The sequence below is a fragment of the Anarhichas minor genome, unplaced genomic scaffold, assembly GCF_050575085.1.
Source record: "Anarhichas minor isolate MPS153535 unplaced genomic scaffold, ASM5057508v1 ptg000024l, whole genome shotgun sequence".
Lineage (NCBI taxonomy): Eukaryota > Metazoa > Chordata > Actinopteri > Perciformes > Anarhichadidae > Anarhichas > Anarhichas minor.
In genome coordinates, this window is record NW_027466470.1 from 10,130,493 (window position 1) to 10,147,916 (window position 17,424).

General features: G+C 42.6%; 1 protein-coding gene across 1 annotated transcript; it reads left to right on the forward strand.

The window, feature by feature from the left end:
• The first annotated feature begins 2,098 nt into the window (after positions 1-2,098).
• Positions 2,099-8,362, forward strand: LOC142956482 (annexin A13-like). The gene is made up of 11 exons (XM_076098095.1): positions 2,099-2,192; positions 2,956-3,031; positions 3,761-3,855; positions 3,940-4,110; positions 4,548-4,581; positions 4,933-5,012; positions 5,541-5,609; positions 6,028-6,129; positions 6,216-6,291; positions 6,381-6,493; positions 6,658-8,362. The coding sequence occupies exons 1-11, from the start codon at positions 2,178-2,180 to the stop codon at positions 6,775-6,777; spliced, it is 951 nt and encodes a 316-aa protein (XP_075954210.1). The 5' UTR covers positions 2,099-2,177; the 3' UTR covers positions 6,778-8,362.
• Positions 8,363-17,424: the final 9,062 nt, after the last annotated feature.

The window sequence follows — 17,424 nt, forward strand, 5'->3', positions numbered from 1 at the left end:
CGTCCACATGGGAGTATTTATATTGTACATTCATATTGTGTTGCATGTACATTCAGTCAATGCCCCGTTCTCAATTCTGGATTAAATCTTTCTATAAAACCCCAGTTTGCTTTTCATATCTTTGGTCTTTTCAATATTGTTTGTAAAATGTTTATAATAATAATATCTTGACCTGCTGCCAGTGTCTGTCCAAATTAAAACACGTTGTCCAACTCCTCTCTCATACACTGTGGTTGAATCACCTCAAGAAAACATTTTATCTTAACGTCATCAGGGTTTGTGGTTTCCGTACATGCAGTCCATTGATCAGTCATCGATGGATCACCATATATAAAACAACGTCATCATCGTATGTTTTAAATACTTCTTTCAAAATATCACATTTACTCGCTGTAGATACTGAAATTCATAAGAGGAATCTACATTTTCCATAAAACCAAAACAATCCACATCACAACCAACATTTCAAAATATTCAAAAAAAGGTTGAAAAACTGCTCTTCAATACAAAGCAACACATCCTCTACTATTTCAACCTTACCTGCTGCTCCTGTCTGCCACATCTGGAATACAACTAAATGAGTTCTAGTTCTATCGTAGCAGCCTGTGCAACACTGCCATCATGAGGACAATTACACTCTTCATGTCTAGATTAGTCAGTGGTGGAAGGGAACTATTACTCAAGTACTGTAAGTGAAGTACTTATGTAATTTTATCTTTTGTACATTTTGCTGATGATAATTTTACTTGAGTAAACCTTTTGAATGCAGGACTTTCACTTGTAAAGGAGTATTGCTACTTTTACTTTTTCAGTAAAAGATCTGAATACTTCTGCTACCTCTCAAAATAGAAGCATGATAATTACCTAACAGGGGATGATGCAGCCTTCCTAAGACAGGGAATCAACCATTGTCTGAATGAATTTGATACAATCATAATTTAGTGTAGATTTGAGAATCAATGAGGGCTATATTTCAGGGATCGAGTGCAAGAAACATCGACTAAATATTCCATATATGCTTTCACAATTCTACATATTTAATGGAAACTATTATTACTGATGTATTATGGTTTAAGTAGCATTTTAATGTTTTACCTGATTGAGATTGAGCTCATCTTAAAACAATAACTTTCTTGGGTTACTGTTTGGAAGTTTTATTGTACAAATCATCATATTTTATAAGATGCTACACAATAACAATAATTCCTACGTGACTGGTAACCATGAGGTGAAAAGAGTACTAGAATCTGTGATACTTAAATAAAGTATGGATAGTCACCAAGTCATTGTGCATTCTGCTTTGTTTGTTCTTGTTTATGTACTTTTAACGAGAACTCATCAATGCCCACCAAGGGACTGGTGTAACGGATTGTATATGGACCCAATTGCAGCACACAACATTCCAGGAACTGTTGGCTTTTATTATAAACTTAACAGACACAGACTGATACATCAACGTCTCTGGCAGAGCAGCAGAGCAGGCAGGCAGAAGTAATCCAGGTCAGGAACAGAAGGCTGGTGAGTTTACCAGGAGTCAGGCGGGACGGGGCGGGTAGATCAGGAAATCAGTCCGGGATAAAGCCTGGCATGGGATAGCAAGTAGAACAATCTAGCAATGAGTGTGTGAGAGGCAGGAGTTTATATAGTGGCTTGATTAGTGATCAGAGGCAGGTGAGTGAACCGGTTGGAGGGAGTTAGACTGATGAGGAGGGAGTGGCTGACGGGCAGCGTGTGGAGCTGACTGTGACAACTGGTGAGTTAGCTTTAAGCGACTTCAGACACTGCTTCTGCAACTGTCAATGTTCCTCGTTACTTCTCCCTTACAAATAAACAAATAAATAGATCAATAGCCATACCCAATTAACCCAATTAGGCTACTTGAGTGCAAGCACATGAGTACTAGTAAAACAAATACAAATTAATTCAAATAATTCAAAAGAACCAATCCATCTAGTTGATGTTTCAGCGAGTCCATTATATTATAGTAGACCTCCTCCCCTCCCCTCCCCTCCCCTCCTACCAAATAAAAAAACGGCAGTGACGTCACCCCCGCCGCACCGGACAGGGCTGAGTCCTTTCAGGAACATCCGACCCGAGTTGACACGCAGCACAACACTCCAGGACGACCACGGCTCCCGTTTGTCACTTTACAACACGACAGAGTGCTCTGGAACAACATGGGCAACGTGCAGGTAGGACAACTGGATTTATTCTAGCTTTGTAACTTCCAAAATAAGCTGTTAATCAGTGCAATGCAACTGCGATGGGCGACTTCACGCGTCAGCTACTTTCACAGCTCTGGAAGATCGGGTTTGATAAGTCATAGTCATGAATTAACACGATTAAAAAGACCACTGACGTGTCTTTCTGTACCACAGACAGCCTTTCAACCGACTGCGCTTATGATTTGTCTTCAGGACACGAAAGGAAGACTTTTCGTCTGTAAACAGTCGGTACTGAGAAGCAAAACTTGCGCAGTTAATTTGAGCAGAGGGAGTGAGCCCAGCGAGCAGCAGCAGGGAGGAATCTACCAGAAACGCTGATCAATAAGGACGCATTGTATGAAACGGAGGGTGGGAGAGGAGGAGAGGAGGAGGGGAGGAGAGGAGACTGCATACTGCTGCTGCCCCATGACTCAGCGATCACACACAGGCTGCACCCTTTTCCTGCGGCCTGGATGTACAGTGATGTAATGGAGCCTCCACAGCCCCACTCTTTAATCTATTTGCGTGGAGGGCGTTCACTTTATATAGCAGGTTTATTATGTATATATATATTTACTATCTCAGATTTTTGCAGGCTGCTGTTGTGTATATTTTATCATAAACAGTACATGACTCCTCAAAGTATGTGTTGAGAGATCATGATTAGATTTATTTATTTCTACATATAAAGATGTATTTTATAAATGATTTTTTTATATTTCCAATGATTCAAACACTTTTCCTTCTCCAGCCTACCATCGTCCCATATGAGGACTTCGATGTCACCGCTGATATCAAGGCTATCAGGAAAGCATGCAAAGGTTTCGGTAAGTGAACAGAGCTTGTGTTCATTCCTCTACAAGTAGTTGGTTCCGTTTGTTCTTGTTTAGTCATGCAGTATCTCTATTTGTGTGTGTGAACGATGCATCCATTATCACCTAATTAGACTGCATTTACAATGGATCAACTTATAACTACATCTTTCCTAAATCAGAATAATAACAACAACAAAAATCCTTAATTTTCAAGGTAATTAAAGATAGAAGTTTGCGGACTGATGCCAGAGACCATGCAGAACATTTTAAGGCAATCTGTCAATAGCCCCTGTCCACTGGGAGATGCTATATTAACCGCTGTTGTGAATAAATTGGCAATACTTGCAGACGCTTTTATTTACTGCCGTTGCAGCTACCCAGCCAGTCAAATGAAATGTCACAACTATATGCAAGTTACCATAATTCTAACAGAATTTCGGTCTTAAATGACCTCAGTATGACATGCACATTACTGTCAGTTATGCACAATGATATGACATGAGGTTATTGTATTTTGAATATTTCATTCAAAACAGCAATTTTACCCCATTTTTACCAGACGGATGTCTGCCTGACAGCAGCCATTGTAATAAAAGGCCTGTCTTACGTCTTCAAGACGCTTTATGTGTCTAGTAGTAGTAAAATATAATGGTTAAGCTGTTTTTGAAGCAGCCTGATGTCAATCCTTGTGTGTGTGTGTGTGTGTGTGTGTGTGTGTGTGCGCTGCTGTATATTCTCCAGGCACAGATGAAGAGCCCATTATTCAGATCTTGGCCAATCGCTCTGCAGCTCAGCGCGTGGAGATCAAACAGGCCTACTTTGAGAAGTATGATGACGTAAGTATACCTGCCTCCACGCCTTGTCTCTCTTTCTTAGATACACTCGCACACATGCATGCAGTTGATTCTGTCTTTGTTCAGGAGTTGGAGGAGGTCCTGAAGAAGGAGCTGACAGGTAGTTTTGAGAATGCCACCATGGCCATGTTGGAGTCTCCTCATATCTTCTTCGCCAAGGAGCTGAGGAAGGCCATGAAGGGGGCGGGCACGGACGAAGATGTACTGGTAGAGATCCTGTGCACAGCCACCAATCAGGTCTGTCAATATGGGATTCTATTCTTTAATACTACATGTTTCTATTTTCACGCCAGTTGAGTTTCTATTCAAAGAACACATTATGGTATGGGCTCCATTTTGGCCACCATATTCTAATAAGGCATTCTTGCATCTCGTTTTTAAAAGGTTCAATATAATAATATGATGGGTTATTATAGTTTAAAAAAAGTATTTAGTCAATAAAACAGAGTAACTTAAGCTGTGGGGAGGTCATTATTTTATTGTTTATGTTTGTTTGTTCATCAGCAGACTTAAGGAAAAACCTACCGGCCCTATTTTCATGAAACTTTATGTAAGCTTGTAGCACGAGCCAAGAAAGAACCCATTACAGTTTGTGGTGGATCTGGATCACGAAGGCGGATACGCACTATTTGTTTTCACTGTTCACAGTGTCATCTTTATTTTACTTCTAACAGGACATCTTGTGCTTCAAGGACACTTATGCAAAGGGTGAGTTGTCTTCCATAATGGGTCATGTAGCTTACAAACTGTTAACAATAGGATGTTCCTCTCGTACTGAAAAGACTCGTAACTCAACCAGCATGTGGAACGAATACATACCAAGTTATATATGTGTCATAATGTTGTGGGTGTTTCAGTTTTAGGAGTGAATCATGGTGTAATGAGCCATGATTTCTTCTCTTGCTGGCTACAAATGCAGTCGGATTTTATCCTCGTCAGCGTCAAATTTCACTTAACGCAAAATATGTTGTAGCACTCTGCTTTTAGGACTTTAATACAGATATTGTACATGTGCTGATGGTGTAAAGAATAGCACTATATTTGCCTCTTACCTGACAGTGCATGAGCGTGAACTGGAGGCAGACATTGAGGATGACACCAGTGGAGACGTGAGGAACCTGCTGATGTCACTGCTGCAGGTGAAGACTCTTTATTTTTGACTTTATTTAAACATTAGCGACACTTCCAGCATTGATAGTGACAAGGGGAGTTGCACTACACAAAGAAGAAAAAAAGTCTCCACATTTTCAAGCACAATTAGGTGGAAGTCTTGAATCTGGATGGAAGCCATAAAGAGAAGAAGAATACGTTCGTCTCAGTGGGCATGCTTCGGCCTCTATGCCAACTTTTTCAGCGCTCCCAGACCGTTTCTGCTTCCCCTCTCTCTCGCTTCCTTCCCCCAGAACAAAAAGACAAACGCAGTGTGACTCATGTTCTACAGCGACGTCTATCCAAAGAGGCCTTCAAAGATTTCCAATTGATGTGGAGCAGATGATTGTTATCCCATTAAATGCCTGCGATTATTTAGTAATCCATCTTTTTGACCTTTCCTCCCCTCACTAAACATTTGCCCTCACTCTCTATACGTGCATCGCCTCCCTTATCCATCCACTTAAACCTTTCTTCCCCACCCGTATCTCTGTGTCCCCCTCTTCTCATATCTGCAGGCGAGCAGAGAAGAGGGCTATGAAGTGGATGAGGGTTTAGCCGAACAGGATGCCACATCTTTGTTTGAGGTACGTTCTGAGGTGCCGCACGATTCCTTCGAATTAGAGTTTGCCGTTTAAATAATACCCGTATTTTGATAATGGTAATGTGATCCTAGATTTAGAAGTTCGAGCATGTGAGCCCAGGATGACTGGCAAATCTCACAAGTACAGATCTTATTAAATCAAAGCTTGTTTTGTGGTTATGCTGTAGTGTGGTTTTTATTACAGAACAGGATTATGGGATTTTTGTGGAAATTCACAACTAAGGTTCATCTCAAATTTCACGCTGATAACGCTGTACAAATATAAATGTGTGCAGAGACAGTGATGTGGGGAACCAGTGCGATGCTGAGGTCTGGGGTTGGCATACACGAGTTTGTAATAAAACAGGAATTATCCTTAATACTCAATGTTGCTGCATTATTTCCTCCTCTGTGACTGTCAGGCAGGAGAAGGCAGATGTGGCACAGATGAGTCCACCTTCACCTTCATCCTGACAAACAGAAACTACATGCAGCTTCAGGCCACCTTTAAGATCTATGAGTCGGTAAGGGAAAAAACGCTTCTAATGGGCTTTACATCATTATCAATATTATAAGTTATCATGTTAACTTCTAATTAAAAAACTTGCAGCTTTCAGGAACAGACATTTTGGACACCATTGACTCTGAAGCAACAGGAACTCTGAAGGAGTGCTACACAACTCTGGGTGGGTTATACTGTAATTCTTCAACGGCCATGAAAAATCAAATATCAGTTCTTGTAATAACACCTCCTGCTTTTGTGTGTGTTTTAAAGTCAGGTGTGCTAAGAACCCGCAGCTGTATTTTGCCCGACGCATTAATGCCGCCATGAAGGGACTGGGCACCGATGAAGACACACTCATCCGGTTGATTGTAGGCCGCTCTGAGGCTAGTCAAACGTCTAATTTATTTCCAGATTACCCAAACTAAACTTTGGTCTTAAATGTGCTCTAGGGCCATGTTAATGTTCAATCCCATTAAAAAAAAAAAAAAAACAGCTGTTGAAAAGGGGGATTTTGTTGTGACAGCAGTGCTATCTTGTTAACCCACAGATCGACCTAGAGACAGTGAAGGACATGTACCTGGAGAAATACGATGTCACCCTGAAAGACGCTCTGGATTCAGAGTGTGGTGGAGACTTCAAACGCCTCCTCATCGAGATCCTGCACTAAAACTTCCCCCCTCCTTCCTACAGGCCTTATTTAACCATCGTGACTCAGTCTTTCCTCTCTCTCACCCTTCCTCCTCTTCTTTATACTCCTTTTTTCCATTCTTACTCATTCCCTTCGTGGACGTCTTTGTGACAGTCAGTTCTCATTGCAGCATGGACCAAAAACCAACTCATTATCTTATACTGTGTTTTCTAAATGGTAAACTTACATTCATAGTCTTTGGATACACTTCTCTAACTATTTTATTCCAACATACAATGAATGTTAATCCTTTACCAATATTATAGCAGCGTTGTTGAACGTATGTGGAACTTGTGCAGCTGAGCATCGTGTTAATGTATTTGTCCAAATGAATAGCGTTAGTCCAGTTCTTTATTCACAATCAACAGCTTCACAGTCTTTGTCATGTTTCAGCTGTAGTCCACCATTTCAAGCGTATCCCACGGCTGTAAACATTAAGCTGCTGCTCAACATAAATTATATGGCCGCTTATATTTGACACCTTACTCATTTCTCTCATCATCATCCATTAACCATTTGCCTCAAAGATGCCTCTCATAAGATGATAGCGATGCAATTTACTTTTTGCTGCAACACTCAACACTTAAGTGCCGAATTATCACGTTTGATCTCTGATATCTGTGTACACTAGAGAAATAATTATACATGAATATATTGCCCTGATATCAAAAGCTTACACTCTTTTTAAGTATGCAGTATTTGGGTTTTTGTAACCACGTCCCTAAATGTCATGTGGGATTTTTAACTGTTTGTAGTGTTATTTTTAGTCACAGCTAACATGCTGCCTCTCACGTTTACACACTTTATGAGACGGTTTACTCCATTTAGATTTACTACAGTTATAGTCCTACATAACAGTTGTGTAAAACTTGGACATGATTGTGCATTTAGCATCATTAGACGATGATAACATTAAAAAAGAGATGTTTTGCCCTGTAGGACAACCGCTGATAAACACAGTCTGCACCCATGTATGGAATTATAGCATAATTTATATTTAAACCCCAGATAACAGAAATGTATAAGACTGATATCTACAGTTGTATTGTCATATGGCAAACGAAAACAGTAAATTCTGAAAGAAGTTATTGATACCTGTTGTAATGGCATTAAAATAATGTGGCATACATATGCAGCAATGTTTGTTTATTTTCCATCAAAATAAGATTGTTCTTATATCCTGTAGAGGGCAGTAGTTCACCACTAGCAGTATTGTATGTTGTGCATTTCAGGAAGAAATGACAGTTGGTGAAATCATAGGGGAATCAATTGTATAATATTCTTTATAATTGCACAACCTATTGTATGCTACTGTTTAATGAACATTTTGGTATTATTCTAAACATTTTTGCTCTGATGTTAAAGATGAAGACGTATTGTTGTGCCTATCGCTTCATAATGTTTAGTTGTGGCTTCATAACCCAAGCCATATAAAAGTGTTTTTTTTTTTTTTACAACATCTAGAGCAAAACATTTAGACTTCATAGAGAGTACAGAAACAGTGGGACGCCTTTGGGCGCCTTAAAAGCAGATAAGAGGGGAAAAAAAGTTAAAAACAAGTGAGAACTGCTTCCAGATGCAGATTTGTCACTTCCCCCCCCCCCCCCCCCCCCCCCCCCAGCTTTCTACTTCTCGTTCTCCCACTCCTCTGTATCTTTCTTTCCCTTCATATTCTTGATGTAATGGTTGTTTCAGTATGAAGGGCAAAGTTTGAAGAAAAACTTGCTTTATGCACATTCTTGCTACCTGTATATCCACAGTCTGTGCACCATATGCAGCCCAGTAGCCCCTACGGCCACTTCCTGCTACACTTTGGCAGCCTGCCTATCTCTCTGGCTGAGAGGGCTGTGTGCACCACACATGCCTGTTAATATAACACAAAGGTGCGGAGTGTAAATCTTAAAAAAACACTGCAATATCCTCCACCTAATAAGAATAGAAAACTGCAATACCATTCACCTAATATCTCAATAGAAAAGTATTAAGTTAGTAGCCTACAACTCTATTCAAGATTAATCACCCACAGAGGAAAAGCATCAAGCATCTTTTTTTTTTGCAATTAATCTAAAAAAAAAAGAAAAACTTGCACGGACAATTTCTTCCATTCTTAAAAATGTCAGACTGTTCACAACATTCCCCTTTCATGACCCTCCTCATTCCCTAATAATTTCCGTACAATCCCCATACAACATGATGCAAGACTTCACAGATTAATGGACTAAATCATCTTGCTCCTTTTAAGTATATCACTTTAGGTGTTATAATTTAGTGTTATGGCATTCAATATGATTTCTTTTGCATATGGAGGCTGTGAAAATTGGCAGAGAATCCCAAAGAAATTCTCAAAGCCATGTGATAATGTTTCTAGGTAGGACCTAATCATTAACATCTGTGTTTCCATCATGCATGCATACAAAACAACCTATGCCCTTCCTCAAGACACACCCACACCAACTCGACACACTCGTACGCTTGTCTTTCCCTCCATCTGTGCTCTATTACCCAGAGTGCTAATGTGTAAGGGCAACTAGCCCTGCCAGACAGAGCCCCACTCTTTATCCTGTGGGGCTCTGACCTTTTTCCTTCAACGTTTATCATCGTCAGACCACCACAACTCACCCAGCAAGTCATCCATCAGAATTTAATTTGATTTGTCTCATGATACGCTTTCTTTCTCTTTTGTCACTCGACTCAGGTCTGCTTGTTGTCTTCCGTCTAGTTTCTGACAAAGGTTTTTCACAAGGCTTAGTTTATAAACTGTGCAGCTCATGCTTTATTCATAGTAAAATCTGGTCAAGCAACCTTGAACTAGAGAGAATTAGACGACTGGAGCGGGAAATGGTTGTGTCGGCACTCTTTTGATCCCAGAGACTCCAGGACCTTCAAGACACAAACCTGCATAACAATCTCACTAATTCCCTAAAAGTCATGATTTATTGAATAATCTATAACACACACTAACCTGGGGGTCATAGCTTCAAAGGCTGAAACTATAACATCAACTGGTCTACTGGTTTTCATAGAACATATGCCCAGGGTCATAATACGCTTTTTGATCTTGTGCCAAAGCAGAGCAGCAGCACATTAAGAATGAGAGGGGATGTCGGTGGACGTGCGTAGGAAGGCCATTAGGAGGTTAACTACCCGGCTAATATAATTTCAACTGTTTGTATGCATGATAGAGAACCTCTGTTCTTTGATGTGTAATAGGAAACACCTGGCAGCTTCTGCCTGGAGCAAACATGTTCAATTCAGTCTCCACGTTTTGTCCTGCGGCACATCTCATGATAGGATTAGTACATGTAAGCTTATGGCTCTGTTCGAAATCACAAACGAATACGCTGTTCATACTTTGTGTGGCGAAAGTGGGCATAGCCACCATGACGTCACCCAATTGGTTTGTGGTCTGCTGCCATTTTGAAGCCTCGAGTTCGGGATTTTGGCCGTCGCCATCTTGGTTCTTGCAATCAGCAGTGACACGAGAGGGTGAAGCGAAGTACTTTCAAACGCTGAATAAAACATGAAACATGTTTAATGAACTGAAAACACGCTGTGAAAGGGTTAAAGTTGTAAGACAAAAACATGTACAACTCCAAGACCGCACAACGCCTTGGTATTCATCTATGTTACTTTAAATGGGACCATCATTTACGAAATGAACATCATGCTGTATTGAAGATTTCAAACTAGCGATTGAGACCATAAATGTTTACTTAGGTCATAAATTAAAGAAGTCCGGTAATTTTTTAGAGTTTGCATATTTTACAGTATGCAATTTGAAGCACAACCTATCAGTCTCTATATGGGAGATTTTGGGGATGAGACGAGTGCAGCCGCAAAAAAATCCAGCAAAACAATTTTATTTTTATTTAATATAAAACATCAAATATACACTTAGTTACAGTCTAGTTTGAGTAAACAGTGACTATATCTTAAGGTGTTAATATTTAAGACAGCATGCTGTCTTTCCAGGACACTTTAGTGTCAACGAGTCCTTAGTGAGACACATGACTCTCTTTAAGTCCATGAAATGCAGAAAGTGGTCATTAAACAAGGCATGCACTGCAGTAGATATTCACATTAGAAGAATGGCGGCTAACATGAAACACATGCTCTTAAAAAAACCCACTCCTGAATGAAAGCAGCACCAGTCAACCGCTTATGGTGACAGCAGAAAATGCTGTAGTCACAGTGGGGATAAGCTGGAGGTCCTTTGGCGTCAACAGAGTAATTGAATTACATAAATAAAAGACAGAAATACAGCACATGAAAAAGCAGAAGACTCAAGCGTGAGAAATAGTTTAGAGTCATCATTTACTTCGGTAGAAATGAATAGGCCCTTCAAATAGTAATACTCGCATTGATATAAATACAATGATTGATGCTTAATGCTACTTTTTAAAATAAAAGTCATATTAGAGCTTTTTTTTACACAAATTATAAAAAAGTCAAATTAGCTGTAGGCTACTCACTACAAAGCAGCTTAAAGGAATAGTTCAAATGTAGGTACTCAGGGTACCTCCAGGGTTGTGCAGGTTAAATGTAATACTTTTAAGGCCTTTTTAATACCACTTAGATGACAAAAGCCTTATTGCAATATTAATACAGTATGTTAAAAAAGTATCTCTGAGATGTAGTAGAGCAGATGTATACAGTAAAATAGCAGAAAATATAAATACTCAAGGAAAGTTCAAGTACCTCAAATTTTTATTTGAGTAAAGTACAGTATGTTTTAGTTATACTTGAGTAAATGTTATTAGTTACTTTCCATCAGATAATATGGTGGTTTTAGTCCATAACTTTATTTATGAGGCCACTGTGCCGTTACCGGCGTCACTTTATTTGCTCGGGCTGCAGGTGATGAAACTTGACTCATGGCAAGCTCTCTTTTTTTACACTTTTAAAACACTGGGGTACCCTGGTAACATGTTTATTCACTTCCTTTCCAAGAGTTGAGAGAGAAATGAGAATGTTGATAACTTACCACTCTCATATTTGTTCATTAAACATGAAGCTACAGCAGGAGACCGTTAGCTTAGCACAAAGGCTGGGAGCAAGGGGAAGCAGCTAGCCTGGCAGAAAACTACAATCTATTGCGTTTCCACTTTTATTCTTTTTGTGTGGATTAAACAAGCAAGACATAACAAAAATGTGTGAGTTTTACATGTGCTAATAAGCAGAGATAGGCCAGGCTAACTTTTCCCCCCTTGTCTCTAATCTATATGCTAAGCTAAGCTAACAGGCTGCTAGCTGTAGCTTTATATGTAACAGACAGCTATGAGAGTGGTTTTAATATTCTCTTTTAACTCCAGGCAAGAGAGCAATAAGCATTTTTCCCAAAATGTTAAACTATTTCTCCTAAATCAAACCAATGAAACTACACAATCATATAAATTGCTTAACATCTGGTCTACTGAACTGGAAACCACATAAAAAAAACATGGTTAAGTTTTGTCTTTATTATGTTATGCTGCCACCCAGAGGATTGACACTCCGCTTCCTGTTTCGTAGCTGATCTGGTTGACTCGTCCGCGTACGCAGTCCATTGTGAAGAACACCGCTGTGTCGTTACGAACCTGGAAAGACGCCCGCAGGCTAACACTGGCCCATTGGCTTCCCTCAGGCATCTGACCACCAACCTGCTGGGCCAGAGTGACAGGTCGCGAACCCTCCGCCTCCCGTCCTCCTCCTGACCCCTCTGGATCACTTCGCCTTAGAAGAGTCACCTTGATGAGGTTGCAGGAGTGAATAAGTTTGAGATCCAGAGCCACACCGGCTGTGCCACTCTCCCTGAAGACAAAATCTCGTCTCTGATCGGTGGATCCCTTCCCTAGCATCCCCATCTGGGACACCTGAGCGCTGGTCTGGCGGAAGAACAGAGGCTTGTTTCGAACTGCTCCTGAGGGAAGGCCGGTGTGAGACACGGAGGCAGACAGAGAAGAAGAGAGAGAAGCGGGGACCCAAACCAAGCTGAGGATACTGATGCCTGTCTCGTCGCCAAAGAACCGTATGTTGCACTGAGCAGGAGAGAGGATCTCAAAGCCCAGTGTGTCCCCAGGGCCAACGTTTGCCGCTCCCGACAGAGATATGGATGTGTCTCGATAGTGGACGCCTGGTTTGAAGCTACGGCACAGCTCCATACCCGTTCCATTATGGTTGAGATACGCCAACATTTGGAAGCCCTCACTCACACACGCCTGGCCCATTGAGTACAACGCCTGCTGAAACACGAAACGCACAGTGCCACTTTCTGCAAAACGGATCCCACGGCCATCATGAGTCAGCCCCACCACGTAAGGGTCAGAGGTGGAGGTGGTGCGGAAGACCGGGCGATAGTTTGTGTGGTAGTGCGCAGACACAATGGCCTGTGCTGTCATGGCCACAGCCCCGGTGTCATGGGAGAGCCAGAGGAGGCTGAGCGGAGCTGCTGAAGGGTCGTACAGCCGCAGACCTTCACCGCTTTGGTTACAGTGGTGGCTGGCGCTCCGGAGGAGGAGGGAGATCATGTGCCCTGGGGCGACTTCTGCTACCCCGCTGATGCTGACGCTCTGGAGCGACCTTCCCTCCTGCTGCTCCACCCTAATGCCACTGAGGTCACGGCCTTCAGAGCCGTCTGTGTTGTTGATATGCACGCACAACTGGATGAAGCTCCGACAGCCGTGGCTTACAGAGAGATTCTCATCCAGCCAGACCAGACCGTGCTGCCTGAGCACCAGGTGCCCGTCCTCAGCGGACAGCAGAGCGGTGTCCCCTCTTTCCTGGATGTGAAGCTGCACGCTAGGGAAGGCGTGAGCCAGGGTTTGGCCTTTAGCGCCGGGCAGCCTCACGTCTCCAGACCAGGACAAAGACAGGGCGCTGTCACCAGCAGCAGCATGGCCGGAGCAGATGGTGTCTGTGGTAAAGGTACAAGGTGAAGCCACGGGCTCTCCATCACACTCATTACAGGCCTGACACTCGTCCATGTCCAAGATGTAGAAGTAGCTGTGGCCACACATTCCTGAATTGGCTTCTCGCTCTGTCATGCCCTGGCACCTGAATCCACCTGATGATAGGGAAACAAAGAGCTACGTCTAAAACTAAGTTTGTAGTTCAACAAATGCAAGAGAGGCCAAAAGACATTAAAGTTGTAATCAACTGCAGGCAATATTGACAAAGGTTTTCAGTAATTCATGTTACCTGGAGTATTGAGACACTTCTGTTGGTCTCCACACAGATCACCTATTTCAAGGCATTCGTCTCTGTCCTGTAACGATGAATAAATCGACACTTTGAATCAATTTCAAAGCAGCTGTGATTAATACTCAAAGTCACCCGACTCTGTGATTCCGTCTTCAGCTCATTGTTTTGGATTTCCGGTCACAACTGTATATTTTGCTTCCCTCTCACTCCGTGTCTCACCCAGCTTTCTTCCTGCAAAACAACCCTCCCCAAACCCAAACCCCCACACTGCACACACACTTATCCTGTTCACATGTTTCTTTAGTTTGCCTTCTGGGTCATGACTGATCTAGATAATTTCTACTCTAGATAGTATTCAGTGGTGAAACAGTGGACACATCTGCTGTAACTCAGGGACCCATCACCACGCTTTGAGCTAAAGCTTTGTCATATCGTATTAGTCTCGTTTATGTCCACCAGTTCAACTGTCATGAAGATAGTACTACTAACCTGGCAGATTCTGTCTGCGTGGATTGAACACTGTGCGACCAGGAAGAAGCCGGCAGGACAGACGGTACATTTCTCACAGCGAGGATGACCGCTGCTGAAGCCACAGTACTCCTCAGGACCGCAGCTCCCACAGGCCATCAGGGGGCGCCCCACCTGGGGGCATCAAACATGTCATTGAACATGACAGTCAGGTCTGTACATCGTATAAAGATGGCTATGTGGAGTAGCTAACCAGATGTCATATATTGCATATATGTCATTTACTTGTCCAATCCATTTTGCTAGTTGAAGTAGCCCAAGACAAAGTTTATTTCCAAACTGGTATAAGAATTACATTATTATTTTTTTAAGTTTTGTACATGACTTTAGAAACAAATGACTTTGATCACGGTGCCTTTTCTTTCAAACTAGTTAGCTCTCTCTTGATGGAAACATCTGGTATCATATCGACTGTCTGGTGGTTGTTTTTTGTACACTATAATACACTCGTACACCCTTGATTCCTGATTCACCTCCATCACGCTGGCCTCCATGTCCACCTTGTGCAGCGAGAGAGCCTGCTGTACTGAGTGAGCTCTAACCTGCCCGTTCATGGTTTCCATGTGACTGTCTAGCGCCCCCTGGAGGTTCTGGAGAGATGTTTGTTTGATGCTGTCCATCATTGTGCTGTACTGGGCTTTAACCTGGAAGCAGAAAAATTAAAAAAAGTGCAAACCTTTTTTTGTATGATCCTGATAATAATCACCATCACTTATGTTATGAGTACACAAATTCAAATATATGTATGATTATTCAGTACAGCCCCTATCAGTCTGCTCTGTGTATCATTATAATTGCAACACTATTGTGGTGCAGAACATTCCCTTCCTCTGATCCCCATATGGAAAAGATCCACCACAGGGAGGTCAGCGGTCAGTATCATCCAACACATACAACTTCTGTAGGTGAGGTGTTTTCCATCCACTTCATGCTTCTCTACTGCCCCGTAACAAACAACTTCCAACATCTTCCTGCATCATCAATCACAGCAGCCTTACTTGCTCCATCTGGTCATGCATCTTCCTCTGTTGTTCCAGTATTTCTCTCTGCTGGTTGACCAGCGTCCCCTGCTGCTCAGTGAGGAGCCTCTGCAGCTCCTGGACCTCGTCCTGCTGGCCCCTGAGGGCCTCAACCAGCTTCTCCTGGCTCTTAGACAGCTGCAGCTGCAGCACAAGAGCGTCCTCTGCGGGAAGATCATTGGTCCCTGAGACAAAGAAAGAAAACTATTACACTTTAAGAGATTATTTTCTCACTGGGAAGGCTGTCGTTTAAAGTAGATTCGGTTATCTATCTTTCCATGTTGTGGCTAATCACTCACAGGCTTATACTGACCTGGTTTCATGTCACATGTCAACTGTATCCATGCACCACGTTCCGACCCGAAGTCTGGAAGCTCATCCAGAAATTGCGCCGCTCTGTCTGTCACATGAACCGGTGAAGAGTGTCCTCTCCTGTCGTCTCCTCCATGCGTACCGCAACCGTCTCCGACGCAAGGCTTGGGCTTCTGGCGCATCCGAAGAGGAAGTTTACATCCAATCCCTTTGCACTCCAATGTTGGGCTGTCATCACTCGTCGGGCGGTGAGCGACAGTAGTCGGACAGGTCCCACCGGCGCAACCAGGATGGAACACCTCCGCCGTGATGGTTCTCGGGTTCGTCCTCCTGGTGCCATCCGTTCCCGCTGGTTGCGCAAAGTCTCGCTGCTGAGGTTGGATGATGGTGTACGGTGCTAACGGCGCGCTCTGAGCTTGGCGGTGACTGAAATGAGCATCCTGTTGGTAACTCGGGTAGGCTTGTCCTTGCCTGGATTGTGCAGAGCTGTGAAGGTGTCGTCGGGACGCCGCTGACTCCGTGCGCCCCTGGCAGTGTACTCCGACGCACGGTCTCCAATCCTGGCCAGAGAAGCAATGCGTCCCCCTGCACATCTCAGATACGCTCTTAGCCCCACTGAGTAGAGAGGCTACACAGAGTAAAATTATGGTAGAGATACGTGCCATGTTGCAATGCTTAAAGGTAAAAACGAAATCAGGCCACGAGTGAATGGTGGCCCCTTTTTGCGCATCAATCCTTCAGTCCTGTAGATCTTGTTTGATCATGTCTTTAAACAAAATCGCCCAAATTAGTAATTGTCCATAAAGTGCCAGTTGATCTTGAACAAGTGGTTGCGCCGACATTTAGCTTGTCTCCATTGCGCACACCGCGGTTTCTGCCCCCTTTGCCCCTTCTGGAGATAGCTACGTCTAGCCCACATGTGGCGCTCACTGCTCCTAATTGGCAACAGGCTTTGCTCCTAGTCTTAAATTAACCCGTAGCTTTCCCGGACATAGCACTCTGCAGAGTCACCCCATTCCTAGGAAGCTGTGCATGTGGTAGATATTTCGACTATTCTAGTGTTATTTTTGTTCTCACACTCCTGTGGATCATTCATGAGCAGATTTGTACAGTGGCCTGAACTATAGTGGGAAGCTCCAAATAGTCCAGTGGACTTTCAGATATTTACTTTATGGGGTTTTCCACATTTAACTACATTATTCAAAGGGAAAATAGTTATTTCTTTCTAAATTTTTCCATTTCTTTTTCCATTTCTTTTGATGACCGGAACAGCCCTGTGTTTTTTTTTTTTTTACAAGCCCTGTCAGAATTAAAGCCTCTGCTTTATATGGCATCAGGCTTTAATCTCTTCTGTATAACTAGATTAGGGTGCTGTGGTAGGACTCTGTCATATTTTGAAGCCAAAACTGCCTCTCCTGTAAAATGTAAACTTTATTACAGTTTATTGCTACTCTCATTTCCCTCCCCTGACCCCACATGGCTTTGATTAAAGCTTTAACCCACATAAGAAACATTTAAATGTTTCCCACTCTTCTCATTTTCTTGGCAAAATGGATCTTTCTCTCTCGCTCTCACACGCACACACACA